The sequence below is a fragment of the Poecilia reticulata genome, linkage group LG16 (assembly GCF_000633615.1).
Source record: "Poecilia reticulata strain Guanapo linkage group LG16, Guppy_female_1.0+MT, whole genome shotgun sequence".
NCBI lineage: Eukaryota > Metazoa > Chordata > Actinopteri > Cyprinodontiformes > Poeciliidae > Poecilia > Poecilia reticulata.
This window is the reverse complement of record NC_024346.1, coordinates 5,303,519-5,331,361: the sequence shown is the minus strand read 5'-3', so window position 1 is coordinate 5,331,361 and position 27,843 is coordinate 5,303,519. Positions and strand designations below refer to the sequence as shown.

The 27,843-nt window shown below is 38.7% G+C and overlaps 1 protein-coding gene across 4 annotated transcripts in view; it reads right to left on the bottom strand.

Moving 5' to 3' along the window:
• Positions 1-27,843, bottom strand: part of dgkb (diacylglycerol kinase, beta) — a 71,166-nt gene that overhangs the window by 4,890 nt on the left and 38,433 nt on the right. For 3 of the 4 annotated variants that reach the window (XM_008430939.2, XM_008430941.2, XM_008430940.2), the window contains 4 exons: positions 21,899-21,963; positions 8,043-8,133; positions 6,178-6,373; positions 127-247 (listed from right to left, as the gene is read on the bottom strand). In XM_008430939.2, coding sequence (XP_008429161.1) covers positions 127-247; positions 6,178-6,373; positions 8,043-8,133; positions 21,899-21,963 — 473 coding nt within the window. The other variant, XM_017309705.1, reaches the window with a different exon arrangement.

The window sequence follows — 27,843 nt, the reverse complement described above, 5'->3', positions numbered from 1 at the left end:
TCCACTGGTGAACTGGCTTTGGTTTGATTGAAAAACTGCGATTGGATCACTTTAATAACAAATAAAAGTTGTTCATTTTAGGCTTTTTACAAGGTTTCTAGCAAGTGGAGTGTGTGAAATACTGACCTGATGGTTACAGAGGAGCACTGGGCCAGCCGTCTACCGGCGCTCTTCAGGCCCGTGTAGATCTGACCCATTTCCATGGCTCCTTCAAGCCCCACCACCTCCAGAAGCTGGTCAGACAGGTCTGACACAGAAAAAGGAAGAGCTCAAAAAGGTCATAGGAATATCCTGCAAACTGTTTTCTACAAATAAACACAGAGCAGAGAATGTAGCAATGAAGACGAGAGAGGAAGCAGGTGAATAAAAGAGACGTCGTTGTTCCTCACTTCAGGTTTGTGCTTCCGAAACGCGCAACATTCACAGTTTCCCATGAAAAAAGAAGAAAAAAGGAAAACGAGGCAACAAGCTACAAACAAAACAGCAATTAATTAGATTGCACCGGCAATGCAGAGCAATCTTGTGATAATATAATTATTAATTTCTGTGCTGTTTTTCAGTTATGAGCATTGATTTTGACCCTGCTGGAAGCTCAGCGTCACGCAGGGCCCATCTGTTCCAGGGGCCCGCTCCGTCGACTCGTCCCTCCACAGATTAGGAAGCCGCTGCAACGCTGCTGGGAGGATCCAGATACTAATTGAAACAAAGAGCCGTTTGCAGTTTGCGCGTGAGAGCGTCAGCTCGCTGTCACGCCGCGGAGCTCGGCGGCTGTCGCGTTCGTGGGAGTCGGGTTGGTTTCCTGGAGGAGTGTCGCAGCCGATGTTGCTGCTCGGGGTGAGATGTTGATGCCGCTGCCGAGCTCCGGTGTCCAGCTGTCACCATGGTGATGGACAGGCGTCTGCCCTGATCCGAGTGTGCAGCGGTGAATCCGGAGCTTTCTAGGGTCAGAGTGGAAGAGTTTGTGTACACACAGTCCACGGCAGGTTGACCTCCTGGCTCTGGGCTTTACGGCCGATCCTCAAACTCAAAGCGGAGGATGGAAAGCATCACCATACGTTCACAAAACACGCACATTTGACCCAAATCTGCTTTTCCTTCCTCCCAAATGTTATCTGCTTTTTCGTGGCAGTCTGAACGGCCCAGTTCTGATCTTTTCCCCAATAAGCTCCCAAAGTCTCAGACTGATAGATGTCAAACATCGCAAAGACTTTTCTTTTCATCTGTTCTTAAATTTCTGTTAGATCAGTGCATGACTTGTGTTTTTAAATGTTTTAGCTTCTTTTACTTCATGTTGTCAGACAGGTTTGCACCTCTCCACTCAGCTCCTTCAGACTAGCCAGCAGCAATTAGCAAACACCTGGTGGAGCTGTGCATCTGCTGAGCTCATTATAGGAGCCACTTCTCAGTGGAACGCTGGTGAAAACACTGTTAGAGGGTTAATATAGGAGGCATGTTACGATAACTTCATGCCTGAATGTGGACCTTCAGAAAGTTTTTAAAGAGACACAGACCTAACTTCAAGGTGTTAAATTACAAAGTAAATTTTCTTTTAAGCCACATTTGTGACATAAAGCACTTTATAACATCTGAAGGTAACATAGCTACTTGATTGTGCTATAAAATGGCATTATGTGCCTGGGAAACACAGAGTACTGCCCCTTTAAGATGTCTCTCGACTCCACAGGTCAGGCAGTAATCAGGCCAAATTAAATAGATCCAAAACAACGTGGACTACGACATGATAAAAACTCCAATTACTTTTTCACGTAGAACCTTGTTAGATTCACTGCCAAAATACAACATCTTACCAAGTATGTTTGGTCTGGTTTCTAGTGCAAATATCTTTTTATTTACGCTTAAAATAAGACAAAAATAACTTAAAAGTAAATTTTTAGCAAGATATTTATGAAAAAGTACTTGTTTCATTGGCAGAAAAAAAATAGCTTATAACATGGGAAATGCTTTGCTATACGAGAAATAATCTGCCAGTGGAACTAGAACTGGGTTGCTAGGCAACGGACTGGGCTTGGCTGGCGTTGCTAGGTAACGATTGTGAAATAAGGAAAATAATCTGCCAGTACTTTTTAACCAATATTAAGGAATTACTAACTTGAAACAAGTACCTACATCTTGCTTAGAAGTTATTTGTAGTTATTTGTCTTATTTTAAGTGAACTAAGATATTTGTACCAGATTATTTTGTGCTTTTGCAGTGTTGTTTTGCCTTTTTCCCTTTTAATAAATAAGAAATGTTTTTTTGTTGTTCTTCTTTTTTGTTTTTTTAACATTTGCTGAATACAAATGTGATCAGATCTTACATTATATGCTTCATTCAATTCCTGAATGTCTTCATGGGCAAAAGTAAAACAGAGTTGGTGAGAGTAGAGACGGCGTTCTTGTCGGTGGCGGGCGGCTCCGACACATGCGGAGCGACGGGCTGGGGGCAGCGGCGGAGCGGCGCTGGACCAGATCAGCTGAACGTAAAACTAAAGAGGAGTGGCGGGATGGGGAGGGAGGGGGGCGATCCTCCGACGAAAGCTTCGTGAGGGTTGTCAGGGGGGATCAGTCCTCGACGTCAACCCCCTTCCACCCACACATGAGCCCTCCCTCCCTTTTCGCGAAACCTCAGTCCCATTCTAAATAATTCACTCTGCAGCCATTCCCTTCCACCTGAGGGGCTTGTCTCCTGGCGTCACCAGCGGGACGATTTAACAGCACACGAAAGGTCACGTTTTATTTATTTATTTATTTATTTTTAGCCACCCACCAGTCGCCAATCCACACACACACACTCGCGCGCACACACACACACACACACACGGTTTCACCAGATAAAATCCCTCCCTACAGTTTGATCTGTGGATGGCGCTCGGCGGGGCCCCCGTGGGCCGAGCCGCTCCTTTGTTTACCTATAAATATGGCGTTCTCTTGATCTGACAAGTTAGGCCGCTCTCCTTGAGGGCACCTTCCACAAGGGCATCCATTCTCACATATGAAGCACAAGTGTATAAACACACACATCAATAGACTCAGACAGGGCGAAGCAAACGCAGCTTTGAACAAATACACACACTCCTCGCTCACGCTAAGAGCCTTCCCAGGTTCGGACTCCTCCAACGCTGCAACGATTGATTTTTATTCAAGATTTAATGGAGTGTTCATTGTTGCAGGTTTGGCCTTGAACTGATCAAACTTACAGAAAAAAAAACAAACAAACATATTAAATAAAGAAGAAGCAGCCTAACACTTTGTCTGCTAATGCATGGAAGCTAATGCTAACGCGCTAACTCCAGGTCAAATTATATCTGCGTTTTAGAGTCTACAAACATTGAGCACAAATTTAATTTATACATTAATAACCTACATGTTTGATGAATCCTTGATGCACAAATTATACATGAAACGATGACAATGTGAGATTTAAGTGTCATAAAATGTGGAAATAATTACAGTTTATCTGGAGATTTAAATGTTTGTGGGTTGATGAATCTGAGAAGGGCAGAAAAAAAATCATAAGATCGTGTTTCTTCTTCTCGAACACGATGTAAAATGACATGTCAACTGGGTATTTTTTCATGTTTTTAATTTTTATCTGTTCGAATTTAACTGAAAGTTTACAAAACAGCCGAGTTAATACGTGCTTTTGAATTTTTGTGATGAAGCCAAGTGTGCCAAGTGTTTCCAAAGTTAGCATTAGCGCTAGATGAAAAATTAGCCCTACTACTCACGAATTACAGGTAGAGTGCCTTGAAAAACTGATCAAACGCCTAAATGTTTGTCATATTTTGTCTTTAATGTATTTTAATTGGGATTTAGAGGTTAAACAATTGAAAGAATATTTAATTTTCAGACTTTTAGCCGTTTGCCACAAAACATGAGAGAAAACATCTGGAAGAAGGTCAGATTAGACTAAAACAGAAGCTTTACATCACAGGCGTCAAACTCCAGTCCTCACGCGCCGCTGTCCTGCAACTAGATGTGCCTCTGCTGCACCACACCTGAATAATTAGGTCGTTAGCAAGGCGCTGGAGAACTTATCTACGCAAGAAGGAGGTGATTAAGCCATTTCATTCCAGTGTTTTGTACCTGTGGCACATCTAAAATCTGCAGGACAGCGGCCCTGGAGGACAGGAGTTTGACACCCCTGCTTTAAATTGTTACATTTACCTGAAAAAACAGATGATCTACATGTGCAAAACTGTGTAGAAACCTAGCCAAAAACTAGCAGCTATAATTGTAGCTAAAGTTGATTTAAAGAGAAGTTTTGATCCTGGTGTATTCCAAACACAAGCCACACTTTTCAGATTTTTACTTGTAAAGGATTTAGAGCTGAAACGGCTCCAAATTCCCAACTTGTGTTGATATATCATTTAAAATCTCATTAAAATACATTTTTTGGCACAAAAAGTGGAAAAACTCCAAGGTTATAAATAGCCCTCTACATTGTTTCCTGCTTCATCAGTTTCTGCGATGATTTAGAGCATTTTATATTTTTCTGTAAGCTGCTTGTTGCCATTTGCTGAAATGCACACATTTTATCGAGCTCTGAAGGCACAATATCACCAGAGAAATAAAAGACAATAATCCAAAAACTCAACAGAAAACAAACCAAAGCATGAGAGTAAAGGTTCGTAGGCGTCTTCACAGAGATCAGTTTCTCTACCAATCATGTTCGGACCGGTGAAGTCTCACTGGGGATCACCTGCAGCCATGTTTGCAGAGCCACGGCGGCTCGTCAGCGCTGATTTTAACATCCACAACCAGACACACCCAGCACAGCAGGGAGCCTTCGCAACACACTGCACATCACTTTCACACAGCAGTCAGACATGAACACAAGACAAACAACCTGTTTGTTAAACTGTGTTAAACTGGTAAATTAAAAAGAAAAACCTCCAGAAATGATGAGTGGTGGAAAAATGAATCAAATGTATGAACTCTGGGATTATATGCAGGATTTGTTCCACTGATAAAGCACTAGAATAAACAGTTCATCCCTATCTTTTTAGTATTAAGCACTTTTTAATCTCCTCCTCTCTGCTTGACCATAAATTTAAATTTTATGATCAGTATGTTCAGTAACTGCCCATCAAATATGATTTACACAGTAATAAAACTCACATTTAAACCAAAGAGTAAAAGAAGGAAAATGTTAAAATGGTTGTAATAAGAGATAAGAAGTAAGAGATCAATTTGTTACCTGTTCCAGAAGCCAGGACATAATTTAAGTCAAAATCCTGCTGAGAAATCAGTCAAACTTCATTTTTTTTAATTTTGAAACTAGAGTTGGATATCATCATTCTCTCCTTGTATTGGACAGGATGGGAAAATGTCCACACATAATCCAAAGGTGGAAAAGTTAAAATTCTGGGTTAGGCACCCAGAATACGGATGAGGACAGACGTAGGAATGAGCTTTTAGAAGGAAATATGTTGAAGTTTAAAGTTTATAATGAGCTTTAAAGTCACCATGCGCAAATGTTTGACTTCACTTTTGAATTTAAATGAACTGAATTCAAATCTTGCTTGAATTGAGGCATTTTCCATGAGATCACAGCTCTAGAAACCAGACCACAAATACTTGGTAAGATTTTGTGTTTTTGCAATAAAATACATAAATTCCTACTCATCTCTTCCCCAATAACTCCCTTTGGCGACTGCAGCCATTTCTCCGTCGACCACGGAGTGGCTGACTCATTCTGTTTTGTTCATTCATATGTTATGGTTGATGGGTTTCCTTTTGACGTAAATGGATTCAAGGGTTTGCCCAACACCTTACTCAGTCCGCTCCCATTAGCTGCGCCTGTCCACTGCCGCCTACACAGGCCATTAATACCCAAGTGACAGTTCCACACAGTGACATGATTGTACCTTTTCTTTGCAAACAAAACCTGCTGGCTGTGATTCAACTTGTCATGGGTGAAATATTAATGCACAATGGAAAAGTTTAGCTAAAAGTTTAGTCTTTGATCTATTGGAAAGGAGCAAGGACACAAACTGACCGAGTCTGAAGGAGGATTCTGGGAAAAGACGAGCAGCTCCTCTACCACAAAAATAAGTGGCAGAGACTTTTATTTTTCCAGATTAGCGTGTGATTTTGTGCCACAGTGAGCTTTTTATTTGCAGAATTTAACTTAGAAACCTCTGAGACAAATAAATGTATGATGTTGAAAAGCTACCTTGGACAGCAAACATGAGCTCTTTGGGGTCGACCACTGGTGTCCGTTTTTCTTGACTCTTCTTCCCGGCCTTGCGCTGACCTCGCCTCTTCTTGCTCTCGCCCCAAAGATTGGAGCCGCCATGCATGCTGGGAATGTTGAGGACAGCAATGCCTTCTAAGGAGATACTGCTGAGGTCCAGGGTGACGCCATCACACTGTTACAGACGAGAAGGAAAACGGAGGGGAAGATGAGGGGAACTTCTTATCAATAGAGCAATAAGGAAAATGTTTCTTACTGGTGTAAATGTTTTTTCCACTTGTGAAAAGTGGCAGATATAGATAAAGTTTGATCTAACATGACATATTGTAAATTAGATACAGTATATTTATTTTACAGTTGGGAGAAACAGAGAATCACAAAGTTCGTCCAGTGTTTAGGAATGCTAATGCTAATGCCAACATGCTAACACCCAGAAGAGTGAGATAACTAGTGCTAACTTTAGGAAGCTAATGAGTAACTATTGGTGCTTTTCCGCCAGCAAGTCGCGCTCTAACCGGTTAATGTGCGGTTCGGTTCTATAGAAATCCATTGCTGGCCCAAACACAATGATAAAGGTTCAAGTCAGCTGATTATTTCACTATAATTACATTCCAGCCCTTTATTTTTTAAACAATGTAAACCAATAGCCATGCATAAACATCATTATTATTTTTTTATCCAAATGAAAAAAATTAAATTCACATCACAAGTTAATACTAAGTAGTTCCGGTGTTTCACACAGTCGATGCAAACAGCAGCTCCGTCAGAAAACTGACCACAGCGGGACGGTTTCTCTCTTCTTTATTACTGTCTACATGTCAGAGCGGTTAGCTGCTAGCAGCGCTGCTAATTCACGGTCATTCTGCTGAAAAAGTTAGCGCATGTGTTCCTGCGCTGCTCCTGATTATTCTCATAATAGAACTAAATGTTGTTTTTTTTGTAGTTTTCAGTGGCGTAAATCACGAGCCAATCAATGAACGTGATCAGCTGTCGATCAAATCGTTTCAGTGGCTGCCAAGTACGACTCTTTATAATTCCTGTTATGTGACACTGACGTCCACAGTTTGTTATCATGGCGCTTCAAAACTTTAGCAATGCTGACAAACCTCACTAGCATTCACCAAGCTAACAACTGTGTTAACCACTTAACTTGCTAATGTAAGTATTAGCTTACTACGGTTAGCATTCACAGGTTTTTCTGGTTATGCTAACCTACTCTTAGAGGTAGCTATACATTAGGTACCGGATAACTAATGTGGCTGTACGGTAAAGTGCTTTGAGTGGTCAGGATAGCTAGAAAAGTGTTACATAAATTAAGCTAAGAAAAGACCATTGTAAGTGTCCTCTGCTAAGTCTAAAAAGCAGAGTGGATTTTAACACATCTGATCAGCTCATCTACTTACTTGCAGCTCAATAGTATTGCAGTTACTTATAGAGCGCTAATTGATGAAGACCTCTACACTGTGTGGATAGCTCTGTGAAGATGGAAGATGAATTGTATAGACACCGGCTTCATTATCACTCAATATCGCACACAGCAGGGTCACGTTGGGCTAATTACCCGAGTGTTGAACTGGGGATCTATGAAAAGCAGGCGGGGAGTTGCAGAGATAGCCCTCACACGTCAACACATTTTCTGAAGCTGAAACTAGCATATTTATGGAAAAGAGGATGACCAGAATATTCTTTAGCTGTGCAATCATTCTTACCTTAAGGCCAGTTTAATATTCCCATTAATGCAGAGAAAAGATTAGTTTTTCAATTCAGAGAGTTCATAAAAAAGGAAGATAAAAGCAGGCACTTTTATGATGTTTTTCTTTGCTTTTGTTCCTAGTTTGATTTACCTCCACCTCCAAGAAGTCATGGAGCTTCTTACACGTGGCCGAAAACGTCTCCGAAGTGCCGAACTCAAAGTACCACAGCTTATTCTTTGTTCTGAAAAAAAGAAAAGAAGCAGGAACTGTAAAGGGACCAAGAATAAAGGGTAAGCGGAAACATGGGGGTGTTTTCTTCACATCAAAATCTCAACCTTATGCACTTTACTGTCTCCAGTCAACTATATATGAAGACAAATACATACCGGCCCATCAACGTTCGACTCCAACTTTAAACATATCTGGATTTGCACCTTTAAACCACCGACTCATCGTTCTATAGGATGCATAATGTGTTTCAGTAATTAATCATAATGATAATCTGTGGTTAAGGGGGCCTTTGACGGGACACATTATGCAAACCTAGAGATGCAGGCCCAACAATGAGGCACAGGGTGGAGCATGAGAGTTTAATCTACCTGCTCCAGCAATTAACAGAGGACTGGGGTGCTGCACCCCGGGCTTCCTGCAGCACACACTCCCAGCTGCTAATGCTGATGATCAATGACCTTGCAGGGGTGAGCCACCATCTGTCTGCATGATGCTTTCTCATGCACCGATCAAATGTCAGATATTTATTTTCTTATACACAACTTACTCCACTCCATAAAACATTTTTAATGCTACCTTTGTTATCTTTTGACATACGTTTGATGTACATTATCTCCAAAAAATCCACAACAGTCCAGACATGCAGGACTCAACAGTAAAAAATGGCTTTCTCTTAGTTGGATTTAAAGCACTACAAGCAAAACGTATTAGTATACGCAGAGTAACAATCATTGAACTATTGATTTCCTCATTAGGACTTTTGTCAGAACCATTTAGCCACTTTATAAATGAGCTTTCATTAGGGTACTTGCAAGGTAGCCCCACTCTGGGTTGATTTATAACGTGCAACATGGTCAATATGAGTGGAGGTGGGGGGACACAAACTGAAGAGGCTAAAAGCCAGAGAGTGACGATGGACGTCATTGTACCATCCGTATAATCTCAACAATCAAAAGAAAGCCAGGAGAGGCAGGAGCAGCTCGGGCTGGAGCAGGTTTGCAAACAGGCAAATGAAGGTGACTACTCTGAAAAGCATATTCAAAGCTTGTGGTTAGCAGCAAGAAGAAAGGCGGACACATTACAAGCACTTTTTGGCTTCGGTTGAATCCGACCCGATGCTTTTAAGGGCTGATGAAGATATGATGATTGTGGTACATTCAGTAGTTTTTAATTTCTTGGTGGAGTTCAGAACAAGTGGTGATTATCTGTTCTTCAAACAGAAACACTCTTCATATGACCCATCAGCGCATTATAATTTTTGGGTTTGATTACAGGCTGCGCTCTATTATTTTTCACAAAAACAAGCTTCAGAACACAAGTCGATGAAAATCTTAGTCATAATTCATTTCAATTACACAAGATCTAAACTTTTTCACTTCTCAAAACATTTCAATGTGAAAAAAACTGAGGTATTATGGTTAAGTAGCCTATGGGGGTCCAAAATTGTTTATTCATGGAAACAAAATTACCTTGGGTTGAAATGACAATGATAATAAAATTGATAAATAATACTTTTATTAAGTATTTAAAAATACGTATTTTATCTACTTTTTTTTTTGTAATATTTTTTCTCTTTTCATCAACTTACTCTTTTGTGCTGTCGTTTGTGATCAGCACTTTGGTGCAGTTTTAAACCTGCTTCTAAAAGTGCTATAAACATAAATTTGACATTTGACATTTCTGCATATTCCGTCACGTTATCCTTTACAACTGTGGTCCCCAAACTACGGCCCGCGGGCCAGATCCGGCTCGCCTCCACACTTGGTCCGGCCCCCTGAACAATACCAGAGAGCATTTAGATTTTTTTTTCATATATTGTATTTTCCGGACTATAAGCCGCTACTTTTTTTCTAAGCTTTGAAACATGTGGCTTATTCTTATTCTGGTTCATTTTTCTTCAACCACCAGGGGGCTCTTTAGCTGGAAGTGAATCATTAGAAGTCAAAATTGGAAATAAAAGAAGAAAGTGCCCATTAAAACGGAATTAGGTTTTAATAGGGAATTGAAATTTGAGAGTGTTGTTGATCAGATAAATAGCATTGAGGGGAAAAAGAAGATTTTTCGGTTTTTAAATAATACTGGGATCATTATGAGAATTTGAGGTATAGATATTAGGATAAAGTAGATGGCAGTAGTGCAACAATAATGAATGCAAACTGCCATTGAAATCTAAAGAAGAAGAAGAAAGCGCCCATTTTTATTTAGCACATGCTGTAGCAACACGAAGAATCAGCACTTTTACTGTTACAGTTACCGTTCGGAAACTACCGTAATCAGTTCCGTTAAATCTAAACTTGGCAACTTTTTCTTTTACAACCGTAATAAATGTGATATTCAATTGACCTGTTATGACAAATGTTGGCTGTCCGCCCCCCTCTGCTGCTGCTGCTGCATCATTGTGGAAAACCTGGAGCGGCAGAGATATCTGGGGCTTATGTGTGTATGTTTACTGTTTTTTTGTAAAAAACTTTGGGGTTGCGGCTTATAGTCCGGAAAATACAGAATTTATTTAATAAATAGTGTTATTTCTTGGATTGTTTCTGCAAAGAACCCAGAGAGGGTTATTTGATTGTGCTTTCTGGAAAACAATACATTTTTACATTTAGGCTCTCCTGCAATCGTCACACTTTTTCTGTTACAATCTGACTCCGGCCCCCAGCAGAGAAGGGAAAAGTTATGTGGCCCTCACAGGGAAAGGTTTGGGGACCCCTGCTTTACAATATCAAGTGAAGGCTGATGTATTGGGTTAAGCATAAAAACATTTCTTTGTTCCTGTGCACAACCTGCTGCTGGCAGGGAGTTTACAAGTGTAAACTAGAAGATTTAAGCGGCACCTTAATACTTTCTAACCGTTCTAACACTTTTCTCCAACCATTATAAGTTAGCAAAAACAAAAACAAAAAAACAAAGCAGTTGTTATAATTTCTACTTAATTTGAGTTGTATGATTTCCAACTTTGTCTCCTGACATATTTTAACAGAATCAGAGTTGGCGCACCAATCTCATGGTTTTTTAAAAGTTTTAAAAATGTAAAATGTATTCTTAATCAGCTGCCTTTTAGTCATAATTGTAATGAAACTACAGGGAGAAAAAAGTCAATCAGATCAGTTTCATTGAGAGTTAGGCCAAGTTGAAATACCGTTCTTGAGAGCAAACAGGAGAGAAATAAACTGATGTAGATACAGTTAGCAAAGGCTGCCACATGTTCTCTGATGTGCTTCGTTTTCAGAGCTAAAATAAAACTAACTTCATGTCGACCAGTAAAGGTCTGACTGCTGCATCTTTATTTATAAGCTGTTTTTACTTATATGAAATAAACCTGTATGAGAAGAAACTGGGTTGGGAAGAGAGATTGCTGCGTCTCCTGAGCTACACATATTTTGACCAATTAATTTAATAAACTAGATGAGACTATGTTGTATTATAACTTGGAATGTTTCGATCTGTTCCTATAATTGGATTGCACAGATTAATTTAATTTAATGCTTCTGGTATGAATTGGGTCTGTTTGTCTGGTAAATTGTCCTAAGACGACATTTGTTGCAAATTAGTCCCAAATAAACAAATTGAGTTTGAAATTGTTAAATAGGACAAAATAGCCATAAAGTGCATGACCACACTGTAAATTTAACACAGGGGACATAAAAAATGTTTATTTGCAGCCAAACTATTTAATTTGAGCAAAGTCAGAATAATATAAAGGTCGTCTCATGACTCTCAAATGTTGGTACAAATTTGAGCCAAATCTCGGTGTAAGAAGAAATGCAGTGAAAGACAACAACTGACCATGCTATCGACTCTCACCACTTAACCTAACAAGGACACCATGGCAACAAATCACTCCATGAGCATGTTCATTAGGTAATTAGGAGCATCTCATTGGCTGGATCAGATTGTCGTTTGTTTTCTGCCGACTGATGCCAAACACCGGACTCATCTGATTTGAGAGAGGAGAGTCTTCGACAGTGGCCGGCTTGTCTTTGTGGGACAGATTAATAGGGAGCCCATTAGAGTCAGATGATACTTTTAAGGTGGATTAGGAGGCCACTATTTTATGGTAGGTGTAATGAAGGTGAACATAAAGTGTCCATTTACTTAAACCGCTGGCAGACATTAGAGTCCTGCATCTTCCCAGGACATTTCAGAAGTTTTGTTATTTTGCTTTCTGAGAACAACTGAGCGAAGGCATGAGAAGCGTAGCGTGTATTTCCAGTGGCCTCTGCGTCTTTGTTGTGATTGTATCTCCAGAGTATCGATGCAAAGCATGCTGCAGTAATAACTTTAGCGGTCTCCATGCGAGATCAGATGGAGTCGGCCCCAAACACAACAGTGACTCGGGTTTCCAGCGACGGTGAGGTGTTATTTATTTGCACAAACAAATTTGTAAAACAAAACCGAAAAAGAGAGGGATAAATTCAAACTTTGTGGCTCGGATAAAACAACAGCAGAGCTCTTAAGAGCACATCAAGCTCTAGGGGAAACGGCAGCATACAAGAAACAGAAGAGCTGTTTAACAGAAGGAAGAACAAACGGTGTAACTCACTATTGTTCAAGCTTACGCTGCTTGGTCACCGTATTAAAGGATGTCAGAGACGATAAACTCCAGTGTAGCTTCGCTGTCCTGCGGCCACAGCACCTTCAGATGCACTTTCCACTGGCCACTCCAACCGAGCAGGACATACCCATTGATTTATTTCCCCCTCTGACACTTAATCTAACCCACAGTGATCTACGACCTTATTTTCACACTAATTTCTTCTTGATCAGAGGTGATAAATATCGCATTGACATTACCAAGTCTTTGTGCATTGCATCAATGCACTGTTTTGTTTAACATGACACCGCCTAGAGCTCTCTGACTCGAATGGCAGTTTGAGAAATGACTTGAGCTGCGTTGTCTTGCCTTAAGAGATTCAGCAAACATCTTGAAAAATGTAGTTCTCGCTGTTGCACTGCCATGATTACAACACGCTGTTTTCTTAAACAAACAATACATAAATTGCTAAGAAGGCTTAGGGAACTTCTTTGTCTTTGAAAAATCAGCCAAGGAAGAATTTTCTTGGGCGATAAACAGTTTAAGTCAGAACAACAGCAAAGCATCTTTTGAAGATGCTGGTTGAGGGTGATGCTGATTACTGTGAACATAACTGTCTGGTGGTTTGGTGAAACAAAAACTGAAGTATTTGGACGTAATGACAGTTTCAACACTGGCTGAAAAAAGGGAGAAACTTTAGCACCATGGAATAGATAGATTCATGAGAAAACAACCAAGTTAAGTGTTGGAAACAAACTGAACTTCCTAATTAACGATGACGATAATCATTACAACCAAATTGGCCAGGTCAGAGAAGGTCAGCGTTTGGGATCCATCATAAAGCTCTGATCCAAGTCCAACAAAAAAAAAGGGTTGAAACCTGACCCAGTTTCACCAGTTCGGTCAGGAGGAATGGGCCAGAAACCCAGCAAACTGTTGTGAGAAAAAGTCAAACATATGTTCAAAGGCAATGCGACCAAATACTGAGGAAATGTATGTAAACTTCTAATTTTGAAGAAGTAAACAATTCTCCTTCTCATAATCGCAACATTAATAAAACTGACAGGGCGTCTTGTCACTTAAAATCCAAATAAGTTGCTGTTGCTCACGGCCCCGACTTATTGTTTTCAACCTCACGTAAAAATGGCTTCAAACAGATGCACAATTATACAAGTGTTCATTTTTGAAAAGCATTAGTAGAGCCTCCTGCACAACCAACAAGAATGCAGCAAGTGGTTTCTGGATGGTACATCAACATCAAAACACACATCTTTTCCAGCAGCCATTGTACAGCGCATACAGCATTAAAACCAGCTGAGCAAACATGCTGGAGCTCAGGTGACGGGGGGAGCTCTATAAAAATGTGCAAAAGAAGAATTCTAAATGTAATTTAATGTCAATAGAAATAGAAGAAAGTTATTTTTCTGTACAGTGTATATAAACTTTTGGCTTCAGCTATATATACTAGTAAACACACTTCAGATTCAATGTGTCAATCACTGTTTTCAATGATCGTCAGATGCTCCGGTCACTGCCTGATCACTCGCTTTCCATGTGATATGACCACTAGTGCCCTCTGGTGGTCGTTCCAGACAGGCCCTCTTCATGCATAACAAATTCTCAACACATCTATCACTGGTCTGCATGTAAACAAAAAAACAAACAAAAAAGTCACGTACAGGTGTAAAACTTAGCTTTTGTTACTGATTGTATTCTGTTTTTCTTTTTATCCTTGAATTTTGCATTAATACTGTAAAACATTTGAGCCACATGTAGTTGTGTCTACTATATTCTACTCTTTAAGTCAAATAAATTCAGACAGTTTTAGATTTTGAACCTAAACGTGAGTTTGTGGAAGATACGTTTACAGCAGTAAGTTGTGTTAGCTTTTTATTAATTTTGTCAAACCTCCAAGAGTTGAATAAACTAGTTTTTAGGTTAGCACTTAAAAACCTGAAAGAAAAAAGAGACAGGAGTGGGAACTATTTCCCAGAATGCTTAGCGGCATGTTTTTGTATCCTGAGATGGAGTGCGTTACACTGAACTGACTGTGTGTTTTACTAATGCAAATGTTTCTTTCTAATCTTGAGGATAATGTCCTGTTCACACTGGATGTTTTTGAGCAGAATTTAAATTATTCTAAAGTAGTTATTTTAACTTGTTCATGTGAGTAAATAGAGAAATGTGGCTCCTTAACAAGGTGAGGGCAGTTTTTTTTCTTGCGCATTGTGAAATAATTATTTGGTTTAAGTTACAGCATTAAGTTAAAACTCACAATTCAAGAATAATGGACTTTAAAAAAATATTTAGACGACTTTTCTCTTGTTGTTAAATCAACTTCATGAAGTTTAATTTCTGAGTTAAAACCAAAACGATTTTCGTGTTGACTTAAGTTGCATTTTCAAGGCAGCAGGTTTCATTTTCAACTTAAACCACCTTCAAATGTTTTACAGTGTAGTCTTGCCTGTACCAGCTCTCTCTTGGGCTCATTTATGTTTGCGTGCATGTGTGTGTGCATGTGTGTGTGTGCGTGCTCCCACTGAGCTGGGGACAGGGCCACAGGTGAGATCCCTCTAAATTACACACAAGTGGTCATTAATTATAAATGACACTTTGGTCACATAAACGATTTCATCCTCAAATGAGGTCTGAGGGCGGCGGCTGCAGAGGTCCACCATGCAAACCTCTCCCTGTGTGAGGGTGTGTGTGTGTGTTGGTGTGTGTGTGCATGTGTAATATAAAGTGCTATCACCTGTGGCCCTGTTCTCAGCTCAGCACGAAACACACACACATTTGCATGGGCGTGTTTGTGTGTGTTGGTGGATCGGGTGGCCCCAACCAGCACATGGCGGGGCTTTGATGAACATACTCATTATGCTAAAGAGAGCTTCATGCCTGGGCTTCCCTGTGCCTCCAGGAAAGGTTAACGCAGGATGGTTACACAGCACAGCGAGAGCCTGTGGGCGCACGGGGGCGGAGAGGCTCCAGAGGAGAGCGCTGACGGTGTTAGAAGTCTCAGGACCAAAAATAGACCTGGGTATGCATAGCAAATATCAGGGGAACATCAAGGCGCGGCGATGGATGCCACAGAATAAACAAACGCTTCAGGTGAAGCCACACCTCAGCTGAATCACAAATCAAATGTTTGTTTGTTTTTACCCCCTCACAGATCTGATATTAGTGTGAAATATGCAGCCAGGTTTGTTTTCAAACAAAACCAGAAATGATTCAGATCCCAGGAGGGCAAAAATGAAGCATTCTGAGAGAAATCTGGTTAATTATTACCTACTTATAGTTGTCATTCTGGTCTTTGAGCTCATCTACAGGTGGGCTGAGTTATGCAGTACGAACAAATTAATCGCTTCACATCAGTCCTGCCCAGCCAAATTACAGTCATTCGGGACGCTTTGAAACCTCCTTCATCTCGTCAGAAAGCACCTTATTCTGGAGGAAGATGAATGTAATTGCGACAATTACGTTTTTCCAACATGTTATTACCAGTACCATCGCGGAAAAGTATTTCACAGATGATGAATTAAAAATTACACAAGTAGCTGAGAAGTAAACATATATAAAATAAGAGTGTAACACTGGAGCCACTGACGGATAAATTCACATACTTTAAGGGTTGTGGTTGAAATAACATGATTATTGATCAAACACTGAAAGCAGAAAGCGAAATATTGTGTGTGGAAAAACTAAGTACACCTCTTGATTCAACAGCCTAAAGAATCGTAAGCAGCAGTCATTTTCCTTAAAGACTTTCTGATTGGAGAGTTTGGCCTGCTTTTCTTTCAAACACTGGTTCAACTCTATGAGGTTGAGACAACAAAAATTTGGTTGAAGTCTGGCCTTTGACTAGGCCAATAAAACTGTGAGATTCTTTTATTTTTCAGCCATTCTGTTTCAGGTTTGGATAATTGTCCTGTTGGGTTGAGAATCTGGCATCTCTGTTTCAGGGAGTGTTGTCACTTTAAATCCAAATAAGCTGCTGCTGGCCACGCCCCCCAACTCAATGCTTATATTCACACATGAAAATTGTTGTAAACACATGTGGAATTAAACAACCCTACTCTCTGAAAAGCAGTAGTAGAGCCTCCTGCACAGCCAACTAGCATCCAGTAAGTGGTTTCTGAATAGTAAGTCAATAACAAAACACTTGTCTTTTCCAGCAGCCATTGTACAGCACATACTGAGGTAAAACCAGTTGACCAAATGTGCTGGAGTTCTGAAAGGGTTGCTAGGTGACGGGCTGAGCTTGGCTGCAGTTGCCAGGTAACAGCCCCATTGATTGTGACTTAAAAACGGGAGGTTTTCAAAACAGCTCATATTCCAAACACCAAAAAACATGATTAACATTATTTTAAAAGGCATGGTTGTTTTTTATTAAGCTCTTGGGTTGTTATTATAAACAGCTGAGACCCAAATGGAAGTACAAAAATGTGATGGGTCCCATTTAAGAACCCAAAACAGCCGAAACACAGAGTGCCTTTAAATCTAGACTAAAAACCCACCTGTTCAGAGTTGCTTTTGAAACATTATGAATTAAACATCAACAATGCGAAGTGTAATGACGGCAAAATGAAATGCTATGATTGTTGACTGTGCGTTTTATGACTTTTGTGTTTCTATGATGTAAAGCACTTTGAACTGCCTTGTTGCTGAAATGTGCTATACAAATAAACTTGAATTAAATGACAATGCAACTGTAAAAATATAAAATGGAAATGCAATGGTTCATTTTGAAGCTTCGAGTTTAAATCAGAGTTAAATAAAGATCATAACTTAACTCACTTTTATCCGTACTACCTGGACTTTAACCTGTAATATTAAGTGAATTCCAATAAACAGCCAGGTAGAGAAAAACAACATCAAAGTGCGTCTTAATTTTCTCTAACAACTCTTTCTCTTGCTTTTCTCTTTCCCTGTTTATCTCACTATTTCCCTCTGAGTCAGAGATTAGCATGTAATTACATGGGAGATGATAAAAAAGAGTGGGGTGGATGGGTGGGAACGGAGCATTTCAACAAGCCGGTCGAGGAGGAGGAGGAGCGGCGTGCAGGGAGGGAAGGGGGCGCAGCCTTCGTCACGGCCCGACTGATTGTCTACTTTTAATCCTCGACCTCATTATCACCTCCAGGTCCGGCAGTGGCAGTAAATGAATCTATCTGCCGAGTGTCAAATCTTCACACCTTCGCCCTGGTAATCACCCCAAGGTGCAAATACAGAAGATGGATAGAATAGGAGAAATGAAGTGAGGCCGAGAGAGAAAACGCACGCGGCCCTTTCGTTTCAACAACAATACTCCACCTTCACGTTGAGGGTTGTTGCTTATTTTTGCTACTCTGTAATTTAAGATGATCAAATATTTAGCTCAGAGGAAACAGAGGCTAATTTCAAGGAGTCAGATGTTATGCAAAGTCAAATTTGTTTCAAGCTATTTTTGATGTAAACAGCATTCTCATAAGGTAACATAGTTAATTCATTGGCTGGAAAACACATAAGACCTGCCTTTAGGTACAGTAGAGAATCCATGATGATGTGGGCCTGTTTCTAAACTGTATAATAACATGAACCTTTTTAAAACTCTGGTGGCGTGTGCTGATAATATGGAGTCACAACCTGGTCTTTTAGCAGCATAACGATCCAAATTAAATGGAAAAATTCAACACAGAATTGGTCAGACACACATCTATCACCGTCTCAGTTCTTAGAGCTAAATCCTATTGAGAACTTGTATGCAGAGCGAAAAAGGAGAGACCCAGGAATGATGACGGGATTGTGTAGAAGAATGCTGAAATATTATTCTCTCAGAGAGAAATACCAAAGGAAAAGACTGAAGTTATTGTCACACCTGATAATCTGGTGGACTTGGTTCGATTTGTTACATTTTCAGCTGGAGAGATTTGCCTTCACACTGCACTGTGTCAAACTAACTAAACTGTTTGAAAAATCTGGTCCCCTCCTCGCCTGTGGAGGCGCTGCATCGACAACTACAGAAGGAATCAACACAAAGACCTCAGAAGAAGACATGAGTACAATTTCCTTCTTCACAAAATGTAAATAAAAATGGAGTAACATCTGATTTTAGAGGCTGAAGGATTCTTCTTTTGTCTCCCGTAAGAAACAACGAGGCATTTCTCCCTCTAGCACGTTTGTTTTGGTCGTGTTTACCCAGAATGCCTTGCGCTATTGTTCACTTCCTGCTTTTGGAGCGGGTTCCGGTCCACTTGGCATAACATCAATTAGTTTTGCTTGCATTGCTGCATATTTTAAATTCAGCATACAGGAACTCCAGAAAAGTTTCCTATGTTTATTATGTCAAACAGATATCTATAGGGATTTATTTAATTTTGCAGTCTACCTGCACTAATTTCTAGCTAACACACCTGCCAACGCCATTCTGAAATTGTCAAAGAGTTTTCTGAGGCAGAGCTTCCAGCTGCAGGAAAATGACTCTGATAAGTTTGATTAAACTTGCAATGGACATGAAGCCCTTTGGACAAATCTAACAAAATCTCTGCTACCTTGAAAAACTATAATCATGCATTATTGAATTGGAAAGGATAGTGTGTAATAGAGAGATCCTAAACTCATTCCCCCTGCGTGAATTATTAATTGAATTCAAATAACAGACAGAATAATTTTCTTAAAATATCTCAATCATTTTTCACATTGGTCCAACCGGGATGCAGAGCACCTGGATCCAGACACCAAGAACTGTATTTACCAACATCTGTACTGTAAACTCCATACAGTTGCAACGCCTTGTTTTAGAACATTTTAGCTGATTTTTCATTTCCTGCTTGCTGTCTTTTTTTAATCCAACCATTGGTAACCATTAAAGCAGAGGTGACCAAGCTGTGGCCCCAGAGCCGTTTGCAGCCCCCTTGTGGCCCTTTGTCTTGATCACAGGACAAGAATAACCTAAAAATGTGTTTGTTGGTTCAGGCATTTGATGCAGATCCACATTTAAAATCAATGTTGGTGAAATTTTCACTGATACCGTGATGTTCAAAAAAAACAACAAAAAAAAAACAGTAAGAGTGAGCCATAAGCTGTTTAGTCGCTGAAAAAGACAAAAAATAAATAAATAAAATAAAAAGTGAAGAAAAAGATTAAAAATTTAGGATATGATTTCTCTTCCACAAAAACCAATTAATTACAATATTGTGTTTAGTGTATTTATTTAGCAAGTAAAAATACAACAATTAAATAGTTTTTGCATCTATATTTAAAAATACTACAAATTTTGTGACCCCCAGAGTAGTTGCAATTTTATATTTTTGGCCCCCGTGCCAAAAAGTTTGGACACCTCTGCATTAAAGGACAATCCAGTGTTTATTCCAAGCAGCTTTCTCTTCCATTGAAACCATTTCTCAGGCTCATCATCATGTTCAAAATGGAGAGGAAAAGCTGGTTATATGAATGTTGTACTAAGACCAGAGTAAAATATGATAATGAGTACAAATGGGATTATTAGGAGCCTGTGTGTCATCAGTCTGACTGATCCACGACGTCAAACTAGCCAAGCAAATTCAATTAGGCCTGCAATTACTCCCTGGCGTAAGTGGAGACGTATTGGATGATGTTAAATATTGATGGAAACACAGACGCCACATTTGTTCATCTCCAAAAGGTGAACACATCTCCTCGAGATAATCACAAATGCTAAATACGTTGCCTGAAGAGCAAATATGAAGCATGTTGTCACGAACACGTCCTGCAAATGAACTGCAGGTATATTTAGTTGGTTGCTGAGACATTTTATTTTTAGTTTGATTTAAATGAAAACTTTCAGTTTGAAATTGTCAATCTTGCATGTATGTCATTGAAAAAGCTTCATTTCAATTTAAAAATAATCTGCAGCTGAAGAAAATGAGTGCAGTCCTTGTTTACTGGGACTGCAGGTAGATAAGCAAATGTCAACTTTGAATGACTTTATAATTCTTCAATCTATTGACCCTTTGCAACTACGTCACTATATAATTTGAGGCGCCATAATGGATGTCGGAAGTGAGGGATGGGAGTAATGAACAAAGCGACTGAAATTATTTTCCAACGTGGTTTTGCCAGTTTATTCATGGCTTCTACTTGTTGGAGTCGAGTTAATTTGTCTGTGAACGTAACACACCTGGTTGGGGCTAGACGACGGTATAAAGAAATGCCTGAAACAGCTAGCTTAGAAACCGACCTACACCTCCTCCCTCATGACGTGTTGATCAAATTACCGACTTTACCTAAATTAACAGCGCATGATTTATGTCACTATGTTATAAACAGCGTGTCTCCTTAAACCGGAGCAGCATTAAAATCGTACAAAAGACGAGATGCAAACCAGTTTTTTTCGTACATGCTAGGCTACATGATGGCGCAGCGTTGTCTCCATGGTTACCAACGGACACCATGGAATATTTTATATCTTTCTAATCATACTTACTTATAAAGTATACGAACGTTAATCTTCTTACCTTGTAAAAAGTGTTTACTGCAAACCGGCCATTACACCAAGGGGTGACAGTCTTGTCTATGTCTATGTAGGCTACAGACGCCTTTCTTCTTCTTTTTTTGCGTGGCGGTTGGCAAGCAACGTTTACGGTTGGTTGCCGTAAACAGATCACATTCCATTCCATCTAGTGGAATGGAATGTGAGACGGGATGTTAACTATATATACTGCTCAAAAAAATAAAGGGAACACTTAAACAACACAATATAACTCCAAGTGAATCAAACTTCTGTGAAATGAAACTGTTCACTTAGGAAGCAACACTGATTGACCCGACGAGGGTCCCCGTGGTCAATCAGTGTTGCTTCCTAAGTGGACAGTTTCATTTCACAGAAGTTTGATTCACTTGGAGTTATATTGTGTTGTTTAAGTGTTCCCTTTATTTTTTTGAGCAGTGTATAATTACACAAATAAAAAAAAAGAAAGGTTACAGATGTCTGTTTTTAGACTAGCTTTAAAGGAGCCCATTGATTGTTTTGACGTCCTTCATGGCGGAGTGGGCGGAGCTCTGGAGAGCGTGACGTCACGTGCAAATGGTCAGTATGACAAGTAACATGCCGACATCCAAGTTTACTCTCAATAAACTAGAAAAATTGGTTTTTACAACTTTTAAAGAGCCAAGGTTACTCTAAGAAGCTTAATTCCAACCTTTTGTCATTATGCTTCTTGTCTCGTGTCTTCACTATTGTGATTTAGTTGAAAAGTGTTTACAAGGTCAAAGGGCATCAACATACCTGCTGTTAAATTTCTCAGGGTGCTTTTCTCTCATCACATGGAAACGATGTGCAATAGATGCATCCTGAAAGAGACACATAAGAATTTGGTGATAATACTTTAAACAAACCTGGACTTATATGAAAAAATAACCTAGTAAAATTATTAATTAGCTGTAAATTACCACATATTTTGGTTTAGCTTTATTACAGCAGATCTAATTAACTGAAATAGACATGAGTTTCTAATGGAGCCAATCTGACAACTTCATGTTGACTAAAAACAAAACAGAAAAATAAACCTATTTCTCTTTGACAATAAACATTTGTGTGGGTATCTAAAACATTTAAACAGAATTAACAAGAAAACATTAATATCGCTGTATGTGGAGATATTGCTTCTTTTATTCAGGACTAATTCAGAAAGTATCAAATGTCCCTCGGTGACAACAAAAAGTCTTTCTGACGGGTTGAGTAGCATCCTAACTAACCAGGTTTTCACTGTTTGTGCTTCTATAGGATGAAGAGTTGCGTCTGAGGACCCATTATAGACAGCACATTGTCTCCATATGGGTTAATTAATTTAACACATGTTGTGAGTAATCACAGCTCCCAACTAAGCTTACAGGATGCTGTTATCGCCGTGGCGACCAAATTGTTTACCATCCTTCTTCCTGTAAGCCACTCTTCACCTCCCCCATCCTCCGCTTCTCGTTCTCTGTAACCCGAGGCAATAAATGCAATCAGAGACATTTCAAATGTTGGAGGTTCATATATTTTCTGCTATATTTCCTTTGGGGTGAAAAGACGCCCCACCATAAGTATTGTAAAGGTTGTTGTATTCAAGTTTTGATTTGCCTGACGTTTCTCTTCAACAGAAAGGTAAAGAGGATCAGAATCAATCCACCCAATCTGACTGAGCTTCTGGCATTTTGGAAAGAAGAACCAGAAATTTCACTTTCTAGAAATGCACTCTAAAACATCTGCAGCTAGGTAGGTATTGATGCAAACAGATTTTATCCATAAAAATGAAAGTCAAGTTTCATTTTCCATCTTCTTTAAGGCTACGCACTACTCTCATGTGGTCTCTGACATCTAATCCCAAACAAATACATTGACGTTTGTGGTACTAATGTGAAAGCAAAAAAAATGAAATATTCAGGAAGGATAAATGCTTTAGCATGGCACTGTAAAATAATTAAATAAACAATGTATAAATATGTAAAATATCTACAATGACACTTTGTTGATCAAACTTCTTGATCCTTGTGTAGTTTTTCCTAACGCACATTTTCCTTCCACTTAACTTTCAATTAACATGTTTTCAAACAGTTTTCTGAGTTTTGATAGTTGATGGCGGAGCAAAAAGCAGATAAAGAACAAAATTGATTGTAAAATAAATGGCATACTTCTTACCAAAAGAAAAAATTCATTATATAATATAAACATGAACTACTGATATTACTCAGGACCACATGAGAGAAGAAAGCTAGCTTAGAAACACGTCATTGGAATAAATGATGGTATTTATTCCAACTTTTATAAACACCACCGTCTATGAGACCCAACCAGGTGTGTTACGTTCAGAGATGAATTAGCTTGACTCGAACAAGTAGGAGCCACGAATAAACTGACAAAACATCTCTGGAAAACAACTTCAGCAGCTGTTCAGTATTCCTGTGTCTCACTTCTGACGTCCATCATGGCGCCTCAAACGGTTAAGTAACGTAGTTGCAAAGGGTCAATACCTAAACTCTGAGGAGCTAATAACTGGCTTAATTCATGTAGAAACGAGTCTTAGGTGTGAGGCTGGACCTGAAAACAGATCCACTAAAGCAGATTTTAAGACTGTAAACACACAAACACTTCTTATGAGCCTTAAAAAGTTTGTACAAACAGCTTCTGTGTGTGGAAACAAGGAGTCAGTCACATAAGATGGAAAAACTCCAGTTTATTTAATTCATAAGAAGCCCTCGACGGTGTGAAACCAAATATAATGAGCTTCAAGGAGGTAATACCAGAAATTTCCTTTAATTCACACTTCCAAGTCCGTGTCAGCAGAAAAACGCTGGCACAGCCTTTTGTGGAAAAACGAATGGAGCAAACTTGTTCAAGGCAAAGCGAATAAAAAAGTTCCTGTAAACTTTTTGGTCTTTTTTTTCTTATTTCCCTCTCCCCCCTCTGCTAAAGCAATCTGTTTTGACCCGCTCCGTTTTGAGTGGCACTATTGAAACTGCACCTACAGGGAGGACCCCCTGCTAGCTCTCTGTACAGAAATTCAGGAGAAGCCAAAAGAGAAAAATCAATGGCATCTCTTGATGTCTTTTCAAGACGCTGTTAGCAGAAGACCAAAAGATTTCTTCAAGATCCCTGCAGACTCGCCTCACGCTTCCAACGCGAGCCAGAAGGGTGAAGTGATGGATGTATCTGAGAGATTGTAACTCGATTTTCTTACAAACAGGACAATAGCTGCAAACAAGAGAGCAAAAGCTTGGAGAGGATGTCTCCCCTTTGGTTTAAGGTCTATTATCTGAGATGTGTACAAGCAGAGCTGTGGCTCTGCAGCAGCGCTCACTCATTTTGACCACTGGTTTTGTCACCTCACTGCGCTTTTGAGGTAAATTAATAAACATTTAAATGTCACATAAACAACACAGAAAAAACAGCTAAAGAATACCTGTAATTTACAGCAGCATTTAGAAATTTGTGTTTATGCAATAAACTGCAAAAGTGGGTGATAACTTTTCTGCATTTTCTGATAATTTGGTTTTAAATTCAGAAACAAATACGATATTTTACAATAGATATTTTACAATCTAATACAGTTTATGAAGAGCTACTAATGTAGTAACTTATATTAATTGATTAATATGAGATCTGTTTATCATACTATGACAAATAAAGATGTAATTAAAAAATATTAAATATATATATATATATATATATATATAATTGTGGATAACTAGATAACTTAATAACTAACTAAATATATTTTAGACTGACTTGAACTTAAGATCTTCATTAAGGAGAATGCAGAATTTAATCAAATTAAGATTGGGGAATGTCCAATCAATAAATGAATAAATAAAAAAATACAACTGAAAATACAATTCATAAAATTTCTAAAACATTCATAAAAGACAAAACTAAGTTGAGTTTAATGCATTAACTTACACATAGTGATGGGACAATTAATATGTATGTCAATAAATACAGAAACATGAAATTATATATATATGTACTGAAAATATATAATTTTTATATAATTATAAATTATATAAATATTTTTCTGTTCAGCTCAAATGAATAAATTTAAACTCAGAAAATGATCCAAAATTTAAATACTTCATTATAATAAACACAGTCCAGTGAGTCAATTTTAAAATAATTTATAAGATTGTAACATGTTATATTTATTAATTTGCCTTACTAAATAATGGGACAATTAATATGTAGGTAAATAAATAGATAAACTTGGAAATATTTCAGTATATATATTTAGTTGTACTCAAAAAAAAATTTTTTCTGTTCAAGTGCAAATTATTAAATTTAAACTTAGAAAATGATCATAAATAAATCAAGAATTTAAATACAGAAAACATACAAATTGATCAAAACCTTCGTAAACCAGTGAGTCAATTTTAAAATAGATTATAAACTATTTTAGTTATATTTATCCACTCTGGACTCCGCGTCAGCTCCAGCTGGGTCGTAGTGAGACGTCAAAATCTCACTCATTCACTCAAATAATTACCAATGTAAAGATCTGGCACCCAAATTAATACAGGACATGTGTAATGTCCTCTCATAGCTCAAAGTTTAGTCCAATTATGAGTGGGCCCCAGCGGTTTGATGTGCCTTTCACCACAGAGGAGAGTAATGGCTTTGACAGGAGAGCCGCGGTCATTAGGGGCCTGACTGCATTATGGTAGCGGAGCGCGCTCAGTGATTAGCTCCGTCTCTCACCCCTGGCCCTGATTGAGATCATTACACTTCACGTCACTTCCACATCCTCCCAAAGGGATGGCGCCATTAATTCCCCGTCCCACTGGGCTGTGGCAGGTTGGGGTGGAGGAATTTACATAAAGGAGACAAAAAAAAGGACGGTTCTCCGTACGAAAGAAAGGTGGTGCACTGTAAAACATTTGAGCCGCATTTAGCTGTGTCTACTACCTTCTACTCAAAGTCAAATAAATTTAGCGAGTTTTAGATTCTGAACTTGAATGTGTGAGTTTGAGAGAGAGAAACTCACAGCAGTAAGTTGCGTTAACTTTTTATTAGAGTTGAATCAACTAGAGTTTTTAGGTTAGCACTTAAAAAACTGAAAGAATAAAAAGAGAGGAGTGGGAACCATTTCCCAGAATGCTTAGCGGCATGTTTTTGCATCCTGAGATGGAAGTGCGTTACATTGACCTGACTCTGGTGTTTTATTAAGGCAAATGTTTATTTTAGAATTATTTGTGATGTTTATTAAAATTCATTATGAGATCAGAAATTGTGAAACAAGAATTTTAATTATTCTAAAGTAAAATAAGTAGTTATTTTAGCTTGATATTGTGAGTAAAATAATAGAGAAATGTGGCTCTTTAACGAGGTGAGGACAGTTTTTTTTCTTTCATGTTGTGAAATTTAACTTTTTGGTTTAAATTGTAGCATTAAGACATTAAGTTAAAAACAATGTTTAAACAACTTGTCTCTTGTTGTTAAATCAACTTAATGAACTTTAATTTCTGAGTTAAAACCAAAACGATTTTCTAATTGCATTTTTAAGGTAAATCACCTTAAAATGTTTTACAGTGAAATCAGTTCACCAAACTGGAAACCTTCGGCGGCCATGTTGGCAGGTTCTGCTGATGTGTTGAAACCCAGCAGAAGCAATTCCCTCTTCATCTGCATAATCTCTAAAGTAATTATTAGCTTCACTTGCCTCATAATCTTTATTGTAGTCTTTTTCACATTCAATAAAAAGGAGAAAATTTGATGCATAGAAAATATTATATCACACCCAAATCCATAGAGAGCTCAAAGTCTCCTTAATCCCCCGCAAACAACTTCATTTGTCATCATTACGCCTGCTGGGTCCTGATCCCACAAACACAAAGTCTCATTTCTGATCTAGTTTTAGTGCAAATATCTCAGTACACATGAAATAAGACAAAACTAACTTACAAGCAACTTTTCAGTAATATATAGGAGCTTGTTTTAAGTAAATATTGATAAAATAGTACAGATTATTTCACTTCTAACAAGACATTCCTCCCAGGTTATAAATTAAATAATCTGCCAGTAGAATTTTTTTCATCAATATTAAGAAATTACTGATTTAAAACAATTTCCTATATTGCTGGAAAGCAACTTCCAAGTTAGTTTTCTCTAATTCCAAGTGTACTAAGACATTTACACTAGAAACTAGAACAAAATTATTTGGTAATATTTTGTGTTTTTGCAAAGCAGAGCTAAAGTAACAGAGTTTAGAAAGCCTATATGAATCAGAGAGACCAACTTAATTTGACCTTTAACCTACATGAGCTCTTTTGTAACCATCCTAATATGTTGTGTTATTGAGGGGCAATGTCAGATGGTATGTGAGTTTTTGTTAAATGGGTTAAGTGGACCTCAGCCTGAAAAAGTTTGAGAAATATTGTTTTAAAAGAACTTACAGTGTTTTGTATGATCCGTTACGGCAGTGGTTCCCTAACTTTTTCTCCTGGGCTCCCCAATAGTTTCCAAATATTTTCTGTTTCCATTCATCCATACCACTTCCTGGGCCCGCCTTGCAAAGGCACGGCACCCCCCCAGGGGGCGCGCCCCACAGTTTGGGAACCTCTGTATTATGGCATGTATTTTCTAATGTTAAAAATGTTTAAATCTAATATTTTCCATCTGTAGTTTGGCTTGATGCCCTTTCTCTTCTCCAGCTGAACCACCTTTTTCATTCATGTCAACCATTCACTGTAAAGTGCAGT